General features: G+C 42.2%; 1 protein-coding gene across 1 annotated transcript in view; it reads left to right on the top strand.

The window, feature by feature from the left end:
* GRM5 (glutamate metabotropic receptor 5) overlaps positions 1–17,195 on the top strand; it is a gene marked incomplete at both ends in the record, with an annotated part of 244,301 nt that extends 227,106 nt beyond the window's left edge. The window contains one exon of the mRNA XM_081327702.1: positions 16,349–17,195. Within this exon, the coding sequence (XP_081183828.1) occupies positions 16,349–17,195 (847 nt within the window). The remainder of the gene's footprint in view (positions 1–16,348) is intronic.
* Positions 17,196–17,911: the final 716 nt, after the last annotated feature.

Below are 17,911 nucleotides of genomic sequence, written 5' to 3'. Positions count from 1 at the left end.
TGTAGTCTACCGTGACAGGAAAAGAAAATCATCACACTTGAGAATTTCCAAAGGCACCTGCTTACTCTACAAATCACCCCTGAAACTCTCCCACAGAGTACAGAGAAGAGCAACAAAGATGATTAGGGAACTGGAGGCTAAAACATATGAGGAACGGTTGCTGGAACTGGGTATGTCTAGTTTAATGAAGAGAAAGACTAGGGGAGACATGATAGCCGTGTTCCAGTGTCTCAGGGGCTGCCCCAAAGAAGAGGGAGTCAAGCTATTCTCCAAAGCGCCTGAAGGCAGGACAAGAAGCAATGGGTAGAAACTAATCAAGGAGAGAAGCAACCTTGAACTAAGGAGAAACTTCCTGACAGTGAAAACAATTAACCATTGGAACAACCTGCCTCCAGAAGCTGTGAATGCTCCAACACTGGAAGTTTTTAAGAAGAGACTGGACAGCCATTTGTCTGAAATGGTATAGGGTTTCCTGCCTGAGCAGGGGGTTGGCTAGATGACTTCCAAGGTCCCTTCCAACTTCTTCTTCTTCTTCTTCTTCTTCTTCTTCTTCTTCTTCTTCTTCTTCTTCTTCTTCTTCTTCTTCTTCTTCTTCTTCTTCTTCTTCTTCTTATTATTATTATTATTATTATTATTATTATTATTATTATTATTATTATTATTATTATTTGCTAACAATCAGAGGTAAAGCAGTTATGTAGGTTGAATCAAACATAAGGACACCCACAGATTGCAAAGACATGCAGAAAACGTTGATTTTTCTCCTCCTCCTCCTCATCTCAATAGTTGTTTGCAACAAGCAAAACTTTATTCTAGTATCTATCCCCAAAATGGGGATAATAAAGTCAAAGACATTTAAGCCATAGCTTACAGAATCTACAGAGATAGTCTTCGATTTACAACAATTCATTTTGTGACCCTTTGAAGTTACCATGGCCCTGAAAAAAGGGACTTCTGACCGTTTTTCACGCTTACGACCATTGCAGCACCCCCATAATCATGTAATCAAAACTCAGATGCTTGGCAGCTGACTCATATTTATGACGGTTGCAGCGTCCAGGGGTCACGTGATCCCCTTTTGCGAGCTTCTGACAAGCAAAGTCAACGGGGAAGCCAGTTTTACTAGCTTATCAACTGCAGTGATTCAGTTAACATCCGGGGCAAGAAAGGTTGTCAAATGGGACAAAATTCACTTAACAAATGTCTCACTTAACAGCAGAGATTTTGGGCTCCATTGTGGTCCTGCGTCAAGGATTACCTGCACGCAGTTAAAACCCAATTAAATGCCAGGCTAAATAAAACTGACTGGTTTGGGGATGCTTTGGTTAAAATCTGCACAGTTCCTTTCTGCCACCTCTGAAACCCAACCACATTTTAGATCTTGGCCAAGTGGTCAGGTAAATTTGGACTTTGGGACCACAGTTGGGAGTGACAAGAATCAGCTACTTTTACAGGGATTGTTAAAACGTTTACTGAATTAAATTTAAGAAAATTTCGTATTTTCTATTTTTGAATCAGAATGTCCCTTCGGCGATGATGTCTGGGCTATCCAAGTCACCCATTTTACTCCTGTTGCCTTTTTTCTCTTTGTTGGCCGATGATGTCAACAAGCCTTGATCTTATTCACACATCTGCTTCGTATTGATTACCCATGCTTGTTTGTTTTTTCATTCTCTTGATGTTTTATACAGCCTCTTCTCTTCTCTCCTCCCCTCCTTTTGTCATTGCTGTATCTGCTTTGAACGTCAACGAGATTGATCTGTTCTGCAAAAAACGATTCAGCTGAAGGACAAGAAGCAAATTGGTGGGGATGAAAAAAAAAATACATGCAAATATCAATTACTCGTGTGCCATTTTTTATGTCATGGAAAATAGGGTGGTTTTTTTCCCCCCATCAATTTTCCCCCCCTCATCTTGTATATTTCCCCCCCCCAGAAAAAAACTCCCTTTTACAACCAAAAAAACCCCTAAAAATTCCAGTTCAGTAGAGAGAAAATGCACCGTCATACTGAAAAAGTTGCATCAAATTAATAGACTGGAAATCTTATTATGAGTAGAATCTGGAGAATTCCTCCTCAGTGTCATTTACTGTGATTAAAACTGGTGATTCTTTGTTCCAAAGAATGTCGGTGTAAGAATAACAAGAGAACTAATTGCAAAGTTTACGAGCTCAGAATGTTCACCGTATAATGCTGCCCGAAAAGATTGCACCTTAGAAGCAACCTAGAACTAAAGAGAAATTTCTTGACAGTGAGAACAATTAATCAGTGGAACAACTTGCCTCCAGAAGCTATGGGTGCTCCAATACTGGAAGTTTAAGTTTAAGAAGACTTTGGAGAACCATTTGTCTGAAATGGTTTAGGGTTTCCTGCCTAAATAGGGGGTAGGACTAGAGGGCCCTTCCAACTTGGTTATTCTATTCTTCTGATATGGTTCATAGATGTGTGCTAGAAAGTTTAATCTGCAGATTGTCACTTTTTGTCCATTTACCGAAACAGTAAAAACGTAACTGCAGTATTGCCAAGGGAATGACAGGCAACAGCCAATGACAGACTGAATTCTGAATCCTACTCACATTTTTAGATTAGCGCTTGTGTTCTGCAGCAGTAACACAAGGCTGACCCAAAGAATTTTAGCAGTTAGTTCTATAGGCCAGTGATGGGCGAACCTGTTAGAGACCGAGTGCCCAAACTGCAACCCCAAACCCACTTATGAATCTTCGGGTGCCGGGTGGGCATGGCCCATTGGGTGGCTGTGGCCCATTGGGTGGCTGTGGCCCATTGGGTGGGCGTGGCCCATTGGGTGGGCGTGGCTGTGGTGGTAACAGCAGACTAGGTGGGACTAAAAAGTTCAATCAATCAATTCCAACTTTGCGAGATCTTTTTTTTCCCCATGAGAAGTTGAAATTGATTGATTGATTGAACCTTTTTTTTTGCATATGGCGGCGGAAGCCTAAACCCAGCTGAAGGCTTAGGACTGGGGCGATGGCACGCGTGCCCACAGAGAGGGCTCTGCGTGCCACCTGTGGCACGCGTGCCATAGGTTCGCCACCACTGCTATAGGCTGTTTCCTTTGGATTGAGATGACACAGGAGATAAATGGCATTTCTACTAGTGCTTTGATGGGGATTTTTAAAAATTGCATCGCACAATTTGTTAGTTGTTTGACTTCCTGTGGTGACTCCCTGCAGTGTTCTTGGCAGTATTTCAAAAGTGCTTTGCCATTGCCTCCTTCCTAGAGCTTAGAGAGAATGACTGGCCCAAAGTCCCACAGCTGGCTTTGTGCCTAAGGCAGGAAGACTAAGACTCACAGTTGCCCATTTCTACCCTGGGATCTAACCACTACACCAGACTGACTTTCTAGTTGTAGGTATCTAGCTCAAATTACGTACCTTCAAGATAATGCCACACTTCAGTTGTGGTTTGTGGGTGAACATTGGTGTGCGTGTTTGTGAGTGCGTGTATGTTTCTACAGTCTATGTGAATTATTAATTTCTTATTTGTTGCATTTAATTAAGTCAGTAATTTCATGCCCAAATCATAGCAGGGCTATTGAGACGTCTACGTTTTGACAACCTCATAAAACACACCATTGCATAATTGATTTTGTACGATAGAAGCAAAAGCTATTAGTGGAGAGCTGACGACGGATGGCTTTTCATATATATAAAAGTGCCTTGCAAACAAACAAAAGATCAGGAACAAAAACACACATCTCCCTTTTCTCCAGCATCTCCCATTTTGCGTTTGTTGGATTTCTTTGTCTTCGAAACAAAAAAATGACATGCAAAATCATCTTTTCCAGCACCGATGGATGCTGTCCTGAAAAAACTATACAAACACACACAAAAAAACAGAATCTCCAGGGGCAGCAAGGTTAGCTTCCAATTGTTTGGCCTATCTAAAGAACTGACTTCACTTATTTCTTCCACAAGGTCATTTGAAGGACACGTCCGGTAATTTTGCTTCCCAAAGCCTCAGAAGCAATTCAGTAATGACTTTTGTGATAATTTTGAAAGTTCTGCCAATTCTAAAGGCTAAGAATTGCAGCCAGGGGTTGAAATATTGCCGGTCTTACCACAATAAAAAGAATTCCCATAACTCCAAACTTCACACAAAACGAAAGGAAAATTTGTTTGTTGCTTTTTCATATCTGCTCTTAAAACGAAAATAAGAGAAACTCCGGTGTTGTAATTCCTGTTGGGTTCCTTTAGTAGAACTGCAAAAACTGTTACGTTGAGCAGTTCCCCTTATGTCCCATTTTGCATCTCACCCCTAATCCCACCCCTTAACCTCCTGAAATCACTCGGCTGAAATTCAGTTGTAAAATGGCTGCATATCAACAGTGCAATATTTTGCTTTATGTTCAGAGTTAAAGCTCCGGAATGAACAGAAGCCACTCTAGGAAGTCCATCTCTTTTATTTCCACTCCCCCTTTTACTCTCCTGCAGACCCCACCCCCACCCCCCCAAAAAAGCAGCCCAAATATCTGCCTGAAAATTTACCCTGTTGTTGTTTTTTTGGGATGAAGGATTCAAGTGGAGATGAGTGGAAGCATTTTGCTTCTGCTCATTTCTCATTCTTATTCCCATGTCATTCTTAAAACCACCCAAAAGAAGAAAAAAAAGGGGGGGGGGGAAGGAAAAGAACTTTTCCCAAGATTTCATTCCTGCTTTCTGCCTCCTTCTTCTTTTTCTCCTCCTCCTCCTCCTCTTCTTCCTTCTCTTCCTCCTTCTCCTCCTCCTCCTTTATCATTATCCTCCTCCTCCTCTTCCTTCTCCTCCTCCTCCTCCTTCTCTTCCTCCTCCTCTTTCTTCTATATCTCCTCCTCCTCCTCTTCTTCCTTCTCTTCCTCTTTTTCCTCCTCCTCCTCCTCCTTCTTTATCATTATCCTCCTCTTCCTCCTCCTCCTCCTCCATCCTCCTCCTACTACTACTCTTTCTCCTCCTTCATCATTGTCCTCCTCTTCCTCCTTCTCTTCCTCCTCCTCCTCCTCTTCCTCCTCCTCTTTCTTCTATTCCTCATCCTCCTCCTCCTTCTCTTCCTCTTTTCCCTTCTCCTCCTCCTCCTCCTCCTCCTTCTTTATCATTATCCTCCTCTTCCTCCTCCTCCTCCATCCTCCTCCTCCTACTACTACTACTCCTTCATCATTGTCCTCCTCCTCTTCCTTCTCCTCCTCCTCATCCTCCTTCTTTATCATTATCCTCCTCCTCTTCCTTCTCCTCCTCCTTCTCCTCCATCCTCCTCCTCCTACTACTACTACTCCTTCATCATTGTCCTCCTCTTCCTCCTTCTCTTCCTCCTCCTCCTCCTCCTTCTTTATCATTATCCTCCTCCTCTTCCTTCTCCTCCTCCTTCTCCTCCATCCTCCTCCTCCTACTACTACTCCTTCATCATTGTCCTCCTCTTCCTCCTTCTCTTCCTCCTCCTCCTCCTCCTTCTTTATCATTATCCTCCTCCTCTTCCTTCTCCTCCTCCTTCTCCTCCATCCTCCTCCTACTACTACTACTACTCCTTCATCATTGTCCTCCTCTTCCTCCTTCTCTTCCTCCTCCTCCTCCTCCTTATTTATCATTATCCTCCTCCTCTTCCTTCTCCTCCTCCTTCTCCTCCATCCTCCTCCTCCTACTACTACTACTCCTTCATCATTGTCCTCCTCTTCCTCCTTCTCTTCCTCCTCCTCCTCCTCCTTCTTTATCATTATCCTCCTCCTCTTCCTTCTCCTCCTCCTTCTCCTCCATCCTCCTCCTCCTACTACTACTACTCCTTCATCATTGTCCTCCTCTTCCTCCTTCTCTTCCTCCTCCTCCTCCTCCTCTTCCTCCTCTTCCTTCTCTTCCTCCTCCTCCTCCTCCTCCTCCTCCTCCTCCTCCTCCTCCTTTCTTCATAATTTATCAGTCAGATTGCTAGCTTGCTGAAAACAACCCACCAACAACTGAAGTGCTTTGTCACGTAAAATGCCCTCTAACACATGGCTCCTTATTATGGCAGCACTTGTGTAGCTTCATCGCCTACACTGGCTAATTTATTAGAAGTGTTCCTGCACGTTTGCCTCTGACGGAGGGTGAAATTTTCCTTAGTGCTTGGCACTCTGCTTCAGAGAGACTATTTTATTCGTTTTGAATCTTAGAAATGCCTCTGCCCTCAGACAGATTAATCTTGGACAATACTGAGCCATAGCCATGTACAATTGCTTTTGTTTTTATGGTGGACCAGCGTTTGTTCATTCTGTCTATCTATCTTCACATAAAAGCTTAAGCTGACTTTAACTTCTCTCAGCAACAATGGCAAAATACAGCCTTTAACTTGATTTATACGCTGCTCAAAGCACTCACTCATCTGTGATATTTTCTTTTTTAAAAAAAAACACCCCAAACTCTTATTCAGAGCTATTTTGCTCCAGTGGGTTAGCCAGTAAATACTTTGCTTTAAGGAGGACATTATGTCAGACGGCAATAATTAAAAAATTATAAACTTCCTCAGAACTGCTCTGGGCTTCTCCAAAAAGAATCATGAACTTCCCATTGTAATAATCATCCATTATCTATTTATTTACAAGAGGAAGCTTTTCTTAAACAAGAACCTGCCAATAACCCCCACAGTTATCACTCAATTTTCCTAAAATAGAGTAGGACAGTTGCAGTATAATACTTTAGATAACAAATTTACAAAGATGTTTTTTTTTGTCTCAAAGTACATCCCAGGTTGATGCATGAATACACACCCAGAGAGACACACACATGCAGAGACAAATACACATACATATACACACATCCAGGTAGTCCTTGATTTACGATCAGTTGCTTAGTCACCATTCAGGGGACTTATGACTTGGGTTCCAAGTTCTGCTGGTCCGCCCACTCTGCAGGTCATGTGACCAAACTTTGGTTGCTCGGCAACATTGCAGCATTTCTGGCCATTTGCAAAGTCCCATGATCATGTGACCACATTTTCCGATGGTTTTGCTGAAAACCAGCACGTATCTCAAGTTGTCAGCAAAACCGCACCCGTAGTGAACCATTCACTTCACAAGTACCACAAAATGTGGTAAAATCAGGTCATCATGCGACCGACCCATTATACGATTGTCACGAAATATGACCATAATGGGCAGGCACTATTACAGTCATATGTCAAGGATTACCTGTACACACACACACACACACACACACACAAACACACACACACAGAGGGAAAGCACAGAAATAGCTATTATTTATACTTTACTATACAGGTAGTTCTTGACTTACAACAGTTCATTTAGTGACCGTTCAAAGTTACAACGATATTGAAAAAGTGACTTATGACTGTTTTTCACAGTTACGACCTTTGCCATATCTCCATAGTCTCGTGATCAAAATTTAGATACTTGGCCACTGGTTCACATTTATGACGGTTGCAGTGTCCTGGGGGTCACGTGATTGCCTTTGGAAACCTTCTGGCAAGCAAAGTCAGTGGGGAAGCCGGGTTCACTTCACAAAAGCCCTAATAAGCAGGCATATACATAGAATGAAGGCTATTGCTAAGCACATTGATTTGTGCTTAGATTTTAAGCCGCCCTGAGTCTTCGGAGAAGGGTGGGATATAAATGGGATTTTTTTAAAAAAAAACCTGCGAAGTGCAGATTTTAACCAAAACAAACAGGCTGGCATTTAATTGGGTTTTAACTGCATACAGGTGGTCCTCCACTGAAGATCGCAACTGGGCCCAAAATTTCCGTTGCTAAGTGAGACAATTGTTACATGAATTTTGCCCCATTTTATCACCTTTCTTGCCACAATTGTTCAGTGAATCACTGTAGGAGTTAAGTTAGTTACACGGCGATTAAGAGAATCTGGCTTCCCCACTGACTTTGCTTGTCGGGAGGTCACCAAAAGGGATCATGTGTTGTGATTCCTCGCCAGCCGGGGGATCCAGCAGCTGAGGAATCAGAGGAGGAGGAGGAGGGGCCTGGAGTGACATCAGAGTCAGAGGAAGGCTCCAAGGAGCTCCAAGACTTACAGTCGAACGAGGAGCCTGGCCCCTCTACTCGCGCTCAGGCTGAGACGCAGCTGTGCTGGGAGTCTGAATTGGACAGTGATGAAGCACAGCAGGGGAATATCCAGGATGCACAAAAACACCAGCAAGAGAAGCAAGTAGGACAGAGGAACGCAATGGGGCGGCTCCAAAGGCAAAGGAGACAGCATTAGGAAGCCACACCTTGGCTGAATTATAAAAGGGAAGATGTAGGAGGTGCTGGTTGCTGAAGGCAACCGTTCATGTTGAGGATCGAGTTTCTGTGAACTGTGTTTGTTTGCCTTAGACATTGACTCAGGTCTGTGAGAATAAATGGGGTTGGTTTTTTTCTTGAGGTTCCTGCCTGTTTCTTGGAAGAGGGGTTTCTCCTTGTGAGCATAACGACTCAACGTAGCCTGGGAGAGAACATCATGTTACCCCCCGGACATTGCAAACATCATAAATACATGCCAGTTGCCATGTGTCCAAATTTTGATCATGTGACCGTGGGGATGCTGCAACGGATATAAGTGTGAAAACTGATGATAAGTCACTTTTTCAGTGTCATTGTAACTTCAAGCAGTGACTAAACAAAAAGTTGTAAGCTGTGGAATGTCTATGGAGATTCCAGGTCATAGTTATCCCAAAGGTGCTTTTCCACGAGGCAACTGGACACTCTTGTTTTTCTTTGAAGACGTTTCGCTTCTCAGTTGAGGACTACACTGTGGCTCCTGTAGCCACCAGCCCTTACATCTTTTCTCAGCAAATTCCCATAGATTTCCAACACCTGACTCCGTTCCATCACAAAATCAATTACCCCTAAGTGGATAATTCACCAACTCTTCTGTCATTTACTAAGTGACACTTTTCAACTGTCAGTTTTGCTTTCAAGCGCCAGTTTTAATCCTTCCTTCCATAGCAACAGTAACCAGCACGACAGTCTCACGTTCAGCGCAAAGCAGAGTTGACCTGCTGCAAACGTGCGGGCTTCAGCTCCCAGAATTCTCAGGAATAACCGTGTGGACTGGGGAATTCTGGGAACTGAAGTCCATGTATCTGAAGGATGTCTAGATCTTGGGAAGCCGTAGAGGTAGTCTTTGACTTACAACCACAACTGAGTCCAAAATTTTTGTTGCTAAGCAAGACAGTTTGTTTGGGTTTTTTTTGCCATAGTAAGCAAATCACTGCAGTTAAGTGAAACATGTGGTTGTTAAGTGAATTTGGCTTCCCCCCATTGACTTTGCTTGTCAGAAGCCAGTTGGGAAGTTACAAAGAATGATCACTTGACCTCAGGGCAGTACAACTCTCATAAACACAGGCCAGTTGCCAAGGACCTACATTTTGATCAAGGCACCGTGGGGATGCCGCAACACTCACCAGTGTGAAAAACGATTGTAAGTCACTTTTTCAGTGCAGGGGTAACTTTGAACATTCACGGAATGAATGGTGGTAAATTGATGACTATCTATAATTACATTAAAGCATGGTGAAGAACGGTTGCAGGACTTGGGTACGGCTAGGCTAGAGAAAAGAAGGACTGGGGTGATATGATAGCAGTATTCCAGTGTGTGAGGGGCTGTCACAAAGAAGAGGGGATCAATCTATTTTCCAAAGCATCAGAAGGCAGGACAAGAAATAATGGATGGAAACTAATCAAGGAGAGAAGCAACCTGGAATTACGGAGAAACTTCCTGACAGTGAGGACAATTAAGCAGTGGGACGGCTTGCCACCAGAAGTTGTAGGTGTTTCATCACTGGAGGTTTTTAAGAAGGGACTTGGACAGCCACTTGTTTGAGATGGTATGGGGTCCCCTGCTTGAGCAGGGGGTTGGACTAGAAGACCTCCAAGGTCCCTTCCAGCTCTATTCTGAATCTGAATCTGATGCTGCAGTGGTTGTAAGTGTGAAAAAATGGATATAAGCCACCCAGGTTGAAGATTACTGCTGTACCTGCATGCAAAAACCGCACTAATTTCAGTCCTAGCCAATTTTGTGATGTCACTGAATGTCCTTCCTTTCTCTTTGTCTTTCAATTTTCAGCGGCAAAAAACGTACTTGTCCCTGCTTTTTTTATTATTTAGTTTTATTCATTTGTAACATAAAATGTGAAAATACAAAAGGTTGGGCCTGATTAGAGCCTTGGTGGAGCAGTGGGCTAATGCCTCCTTAAGTAACACCAGCTGCCTGCAATTAGTGCAGGTTCGAGTCCCACCAGGCTCAAGGTTGACTCAGCCTTCCATCCTTCCGAGGTAGGTAAAATGAGGACCCAGATTGTTGGGGGCAATTAAGCTGACTTTGTAATAATGCCGCTTGGGGTGTGTGTGTGAAAGCCCTAATAAGCAGGCATATACATAGAATGAAGGCTACTGCTAAGCTTGTAAGCCGCCCTGAGTCTTCGGAGAAGGGCGGGATATAAATGGAATTAAAAAAAAATAGTAGGGGACAACAGTAGAAAAAGGGGAAACAAGGTGTGAAGAAAGGGAGGGGAAGAAATGAAAGGCATTGACCTCTGACTCTCTCTGTTGCAGTAAAATCAGACATTAAAATCAAATCTCAACTTTTTACATTTCTACAGTAGTATGCACTAGCCATTTCTGTATCGGCAAATCAGTCTAATCGGTAAAACCCAAAATCACGGTATCATTTTTTTTCCACCTCAAGCACAAAGTCCAGAAGCGGTTTCCAAGTAGAAACAAAAGAACTTATGTTCTTTTCTTTTATCAGCACAGTCAATTTGGCCATCTCTGCTAATTCCATCAGCTTTTGTAACCATTAGTCCATGGTGGGAATCGAGGCATCCTTCCACTTTTGTGCATAGAGCAATCTTGTTGCAATCACCATATATAAAATCAGAGTTCCAAATTTTTTTCCCAGTTCTCTTTCCATTAGGCCCAGAAGGAAAGTTTCTGGTTTAATTTTTATGTTCACTTTAAGAATTTTCTCCAATATTTCTTTGCCTTATCACAACTCCACCATAAATGATAAAAAGTCCCTTCTTTACATTTACATTTCCAACATTTGTTTAAAATACCTTCATACATTCTAGATATCTGGTGTTAAATACCAGTGATACATTGTTTTGTAAACATTTTCTTTTAGGCTAGAATTTAATGTGAACTTTAAGCCTTTTATTTTATTTATTTATTTATTTATTTATTTATTTATTTATTTATTTATTTATTTATTTATTTATTTATTTATTTATTTATTTGATTTGTATACCGCCCTTCTCCCCAGGGACTCAGGGCGGTGAACAGTGACATAAATATCGAAAATGTACAAATACAGAAATACAGAAATTGAAAATAAGTTAAACCCTAATGCCCAAATGCAGAAGATAAGTTACATTAAAACAAATAAAACAGAACCCGTCAGATCAGACCGGATTGTTCAAACATTATACCCAAAATTCCTTCCCCACTGGATCATACAGTGTTTTATATGTTCATTTTCCAAATTCAATTGTCCCTGCTTTTAAGGTTAGATAAACATATATAAGCTTAACCGTAACAACTTCCTGCAAGTAAGATTGGGAGCTGTAATTCCCAACACTGTTTTCTACAATATTTGAAATTTCTAACCATTTTTTTGAAAAATAAATACCACTTTATTTGAAGAAAAAGTAAATGATTGCCAAATCCCTTTATCCCTACTATATGTGTATCTGTAGTCTCTGACTTGAAGGAATTAATTGGATGCCTGAAATAGTTATCTCAAGAAACCATGATGCCATTATTTACTTATATGATGATCACTGTGACTAAAACAGAGTAATCTCAGTGTAGAATTGGGTGAAACTAAAGTACCTACACTAAAGGAGATAGTGATTTTTTTGCAATTCTCCCTCCCCCTTTTTTGTGTGCAGTGGAATAACACAAAATGTCTATATCGGGGTGTTTCTGTTTGGCTTTGATTTTGCAACACACTCTTTGTGTGTAGCTGTGGGTTAGAATCTCCTGGAATTTTTTTTTTAAAGGCTAGCAGCCTTTTGAAAGACTAGAGATTTCACAGGGTATAGGCCTCGGATGTTTGTGTGTTGGTGTGTGTGTGTGTGTGTGTGTGTGTGTGTGTGTGTATTAGTTTGTGTACAGGTTAATGCTAAGTATTCATTCTCCAGCCTTTGGTTGGGTTCTCGGAGCAAAGACCCAATCTGAAGTTTGTGCAAAGCTTTACAAGGATGGTTAGAGCAAAACAAATGATTGTCGATGGTTTTGTATGTCTGTGTATTGGTTTTTAACTTTCTTTTATTGGATATTGTTGTTTCTGTTTGTTATGAGCTGCCCAGAATCACTTAGATGAAATCAGATAACCATGCAAATCAAATTAATAGTGGTAAGAGCAATAATAATAATAATACAAATCCCCTTTAAGCAGCTCCACAAAGCAATCTTTTCACACAAGAGAACAACTTTCTGGGGTGTCTTATGACTTTTTCAGACGTGGAAAGGCCAATACAGCTAGTCTTTGATTTACAGCCGTTCAGTTAGTGACCAGCCAAAGTTAAAGCAGCAGTGAAAAAACAAGTGATTTATGACCATTTTTCACGCTTAGGACTATTGTAGCCTCCCTGTGGTCACATGATCAAAATTCAGCCACTTGGCAACTGACTCATATTTATGACCGCTGCAGCGTCCCAGAGCCATGTGATCACCTTTTGCAACCTTCTGACAAGCAAAGTCAATGGAGAAGCCAGCTTCATTTAACAACCATGTTACTAACTTAACACCTGCAATGATTCATTTAACAACTGTGGCTAGAAGGGTCATAAAGTGGGGCAAAAGACACCTAACAACTGTCTTGCTTAGCAACAGAAATTTTGGGCTCAATTGTGGTTGTAAGTCGAGAACCTCCCTGTAATGTCATACCTACGGTGCATAATATCTCATTAGTCAATCACTCAATATATTACTTATATGCAGAATATATTCAGCAGAATACATTACTTCCTACAGGGAGTAATGCTGCGTTCTTTAATATCTTAATAAAGCATTTTTCTGATCTCTTCCCCCAGAAACAACTTTGAAATATAGTTTTGATAGGAGGAACATAAAATACAGAGGATTGGGGGACAAGATTCTTCTCTTGAAATCTGCAATAACCAGGTGGCAACACTTAGCTAACCTTGGATTAGGTAATGTTACTAGTTAATTTAGCTAGCCTTGCTAACCTCACCTATCTGAAAAAGCTAAGCAGGCTCAATGTGGTTAGAATATAGATGAGAGATTACCAGGATATCACCGTGCTATAGGCTAGATTGGAAAGACAGAAAAGCGTTCCAGAAGATAGCAGTAGCTAACCACTTCTGCATGGTTGTCCAAAAATGACAGAGACATATGCATGCAGCAAATGAGTCAAATTCATCTTGACAAACAAGGATTGGTTGCAACAGAGGGCAGCAACTTTTTTGGCTTTGACTGATCTTCAAAAAGAAAACAAGTTGGACCAGCTTCACAATTTGATGGGGAATCACCAGGAAAAAAGAATCGAGGGGTACAGATCAGACTAGGAAGCTGAGAAAATATCTCAGAAGAAGACAACGTCAAACAGGTTTCAAAGTATTGCCAAGTAAACTGGACAGACATGACCATGAAGTCACCAAGAGTCAAACTCAGTACCTTTATCTGAAAATCAAGAAAAAAGGCATGCTGACAGAAGAGAATATTTGTAGCTCGGGTTTGAACTGTGGGGTCATTGGTGCTCTCTGAGCTTGGCAGTTTTCTTGCAGACGTTTCATTACCAAACTAGCTTACATCATCCGTTCTAGTCATCAATGGGTAATGAAATGTCTGCAAGAAAACAACCAAGATCAGAGAGCACCAAGGGCATGGTTAATGTGAGGTATCCAAGATAACTTATGTAGATCAGGGGTCCTCAACCTTGGCAACTTTAAGACTTGTGGACTTCAACTCCCAGAATTCCTCAGCCAGCAAAGCTGGCTGACGTAGATAATAGGAAAAGTATTGTCTAGCTGAGTGTCAAGGTTGAATATATGAAGAATGCAGCTCATTGGCCATGAACAAATGTCTTGCCTTGTCTCATCTTCCTTTACTATTAAATTTTTATTCCACTTTTATTTTTGATTAACAAAAGGCGGCATGCATACCTAATTTGCTTAGATTTCATTTTTAAAAGTTAGTCTTTTTAACTGACAATACCTGGGGGTATAAATGTGTTCAGGGCCACATTTCCTGATTATGTTAACATTTACTGATTATAATTTTCCTGATTGCTGTATATCCTTAATTTTCTTTTGTGCTGTCTTTGTAATTTGGTTTTAATTGATTTGACGATTGTGTGTTGCCTAGTCATTTGTTTGGAGATGGAGGGCACATAAATTGAATAAACAGATGAATAAATTTTAAAATATATCTGGACGCCATCACTTGTTGGACCACAAAATAAAACAAGTCCTTATACTGTTGTATGAAAGTGGAATTTTCTCTGCTGATTTAAACAGGGGTTTCCTCATTCTGATGTTTCCTCGAATAGAGCAGAAAACAACACACCCAGTGTACAATCAGATTGATGGCAATTTGGCCATGGATCATGTGAGAGAAAAATGTGACACCACACTTCAAATATCTAAAGGGCTGTCAGAAAGAATTATTTATTTGCTACCCTTCGGTCATAATAATGTTGGTGACTGATTTGATGAGAGACAAGTATTTGTCCTCTGTTGCTTCCAAGGACTAAAGTTGCACCAGTGTTTGTTTGGGCTGAGTATCACAAGAAACTTTTTGATAGAAAAAGCAGCTCAAAAAAAGAGCAATGCCTTGGAGAAATGGTGGGTTAATTTTCATTGAAGTTTCAAGCAAAATCTAGCCCAACCTTTCCTGACTGAGGTAGCCTCCAAACAGATGGATTTCAGTTCTTAAAATGACTACATTTGTTGTCTGTGGAGATTCTCAGTCATCCAGGTCATGGTTGTCCCAAAGCTGCTTTTTCAGGAGACAACTGGACTTTCTGGTTTTTCTTTGAAGACGTTTCGCTTCTCATCCAAGAAGCTTCTTCAGCTCTGACTGGATGGTGGGGAATGGAAGGATTTATACTCCTTGCAGACAGCCGGTCATTTGCATTCTTTTAGAGAGTCCTTGAGCCCACCTGGAGGGTCACTTGAGTAGCACAGATGTATGTGGAGCCTTCTTGGCTGCAGGATGTTGAACACAGGTGTAAGCTGTTGGGGATGAGTCTGTGTTGTCTGCATTTCAAACCGAAGCGCAATATACATCCTTCCATTCCCCACCATCCAGTCAGAGCTGAAGAAGCTTCTTGGATGAGAAGTGAAACGTCTTCAAAGAAAAACCCAAGAAAGTCCAATTGCCTCGTGAAGAAGCACCTTTGGGATGACTGTGCTTGTTGAGAATCCGGAGGAAGACCATAGGATGTCTAGCCTTCCTCTCACATGGTGATACTGGTGTACTGGTGTCCAAAATGGTATAGGGTTTCCTGCCTGAGCAGGGGGTTGGACTAGATGACCTCCAAGGTCCCTTCCAACTTCTTCTTCTTCTTCTTCTTCTTCTTCTTCTTCTTCTTCTTCTTATTATTATTATTATTATTATTATTATTATTATTATTATTATTATTATTATTATTATTATTATTAACAGTCTCTAAACGAATGGTTGTAAGTTGAGAACTATCTAGATTCTGGATTCCCTACGCCAAACTGTGGGTGGAAAGACATGATCGACATCAAAACCACATCACAGGATCCATTGTTCGCACGTCTGTTGCCACATCTCTGTGCTTTAAGGAGGATTGTCTTATTTCTGTATCTGTTTATTCCAGTTGTCTGTAAATGTGCATTCACAGGCATTCCTTGACTTACGACCGCAACCGGGACTATTGCTAAGCATGCTAAGCAGTTGTTAAGTGAATCCTGCTCAATTTGATGACCTTTATTCACCACAGTGAAGCTGTAGACACTGTAGTCATTAAGGGAATCACATGGTCCTTAAGCAAACCTGGCTTCCCGTCTTGACTTTGCTTGGTGGATGCTGGCTGTGAAAGTTGCAAATGGCGGTCAGCCGACCCCAGAAGGCAGCAACCGTTGCAACTGCGTTCCAGTTGCCAAGCACCTAGATTTTGATCACGTGACCCTGGGGATTCTGCAGACGGTCGTTAAACGCGTAGGTCACTTTGCTCAGTGCCCTTGCCACGTTGAACGGTTGCTGAACAAATGGTTGTTAAGTTGAGGACGTAACCCTGTATTTTAATTCGGTCTTGCAAGGGTTACCTTGTCAACTTGGCGCTAAAGATTTCCGCTAGGGATGTTGCTGACGCTCTTCCAGAAGTGTCTTAAGATGTCTTCTAAATCCAAGTCTCTAAATGTTCTCTCTCTCTTTTGTGCCGCAGTTCCAATGGGAAATCAGTCACCTGGGCCCAGAATGAAAAAAGTACGAGCCGAGGGGCCCACCTCTGGCAGAGGCTTTCAATCCATATCAATAAGAAAGATAACCCCAACCAAACCGCGGTGATCAAGCCCTTCTCTAAAAGCACAGACAGTAGCAGCCGGCAGGGCAGTAGCACCACCATCACCACCACGTTCCCTGAATCCAGCGCCAAAACCCTCTACGATGTCTCCGAAGCTGAAGAACACTACCCAGTGCAATATCGGGTCCAAACTCCTTCTCCCATCAGTACAGTCAGCCAGAGAACTGCTTCCCTGAGCCGGACTGAAGACGACGTTCTGACTTTCCCAACGGAACAAACCCAACGGAGCAGCTCTTCCCAAGGTTCCCTGATGGAGCAAATCAGCAGCGTGGTGACTCGGTTCACGGCCAACATCAGCGAGCTCAACTCCATGATGCTCTCCACTCCCACGCCGGGCACGATGGTGACCACCCCGCTGTGTTCTTCCTACCTGATTCCGAGGGAGATCCAGATCCCCACCACCATGACCACCTTTGCAGAGATCCAGCCTCTCCCTGCCATTGAGATCAACGGAGCATCTCAGTCAAGCAGGAAACCTTCTTGCGGAAGCGTCAAAGAAGGCCCTTCGGCGGAAACCCCGGCCGTTGCCAAGGCCGAGCTTGAAGAGCTGGTGGCTTTGACGCCTCCCTCTCCTTTCAGGGACTCTGTGGATTCTGGAAGTGCTTCTCCAAGTTCTCCAGCATCGGAATCCGCCATCTGTATGCCGTCTTCGCCAAAATACGACTCGCTGATGATAAGGGATTACACGCAAAGTTCTTCTTCCTTGTGAATGTAGTTGAAGTCAACTTTTGAATTTCTACAGCGTCGGCTCCTTCAAGGAGACCAAGTCCAGCCTCCTCCCAGTTCTCCAGTGTTTGCAGACACAACGAGAGCAATGGGTCATTTTTTGGGTGGGGGAGGGGATGAAAAGATGCAAGGGGAAGAGTTAAAAACAACAGATCTGGGTTATGCTCTTTTAAACTTACACGCACGCACGCACACATACATACATACACGACAAAACTTTTTAGCAGATTTTTCGTGGCCTTAAAAACATGGGCTTTTCAATGGAGGAGAAAAAAAAAAGAAACTTTGCATTTATTCCTGAGGGCTGAGAGGGAGTCTCTTACACATCACTTAACTTGCCAAGTGCTTTGCAACAGTGAGTAACAGGGGACTGGAGATGGAGGAGAAACAACAGGTACAGTAGAACCAGTAGAACACAGAAGTAAACCTTGATTTTTTTTTTATTTATTTTTTTTCAAGACACGGAAGACCAAAATCTCGAATGTACATTTTGTAGTGAAACTCCAGACCGGGGACCAAAAGAAACAACTCCTTTTTTTTTTCCCCTCTCCTTTCAGCTGAAGATGTTTGTTTGTTTTAATGAGGATCTCAACCGATAGTAATATATTCTGTCACAAGGGAACACTGTTGACTAATCCGGCAGTACTCTGCCCGTTGATAAATGTAAATTAACACACTGCAGCACAGGGCTGTGCTCAA

The sequence above is a fragment of the Vipera berus genome (genome assembly GCF_964194415.1).
Source record: "Vipera berus genome assembly, chromosome: 4".
Taxonomy (NCBI): Eukaryota; Metazoa; Chordata; class Lepidosauria; order Squamata; family Viperidae; genus Vipera; species Vipera berus.
Note: the sequence above shows the minus strand (reverse complement) of the source record. Positions and strands in the feature narration are given on the sequence as shown.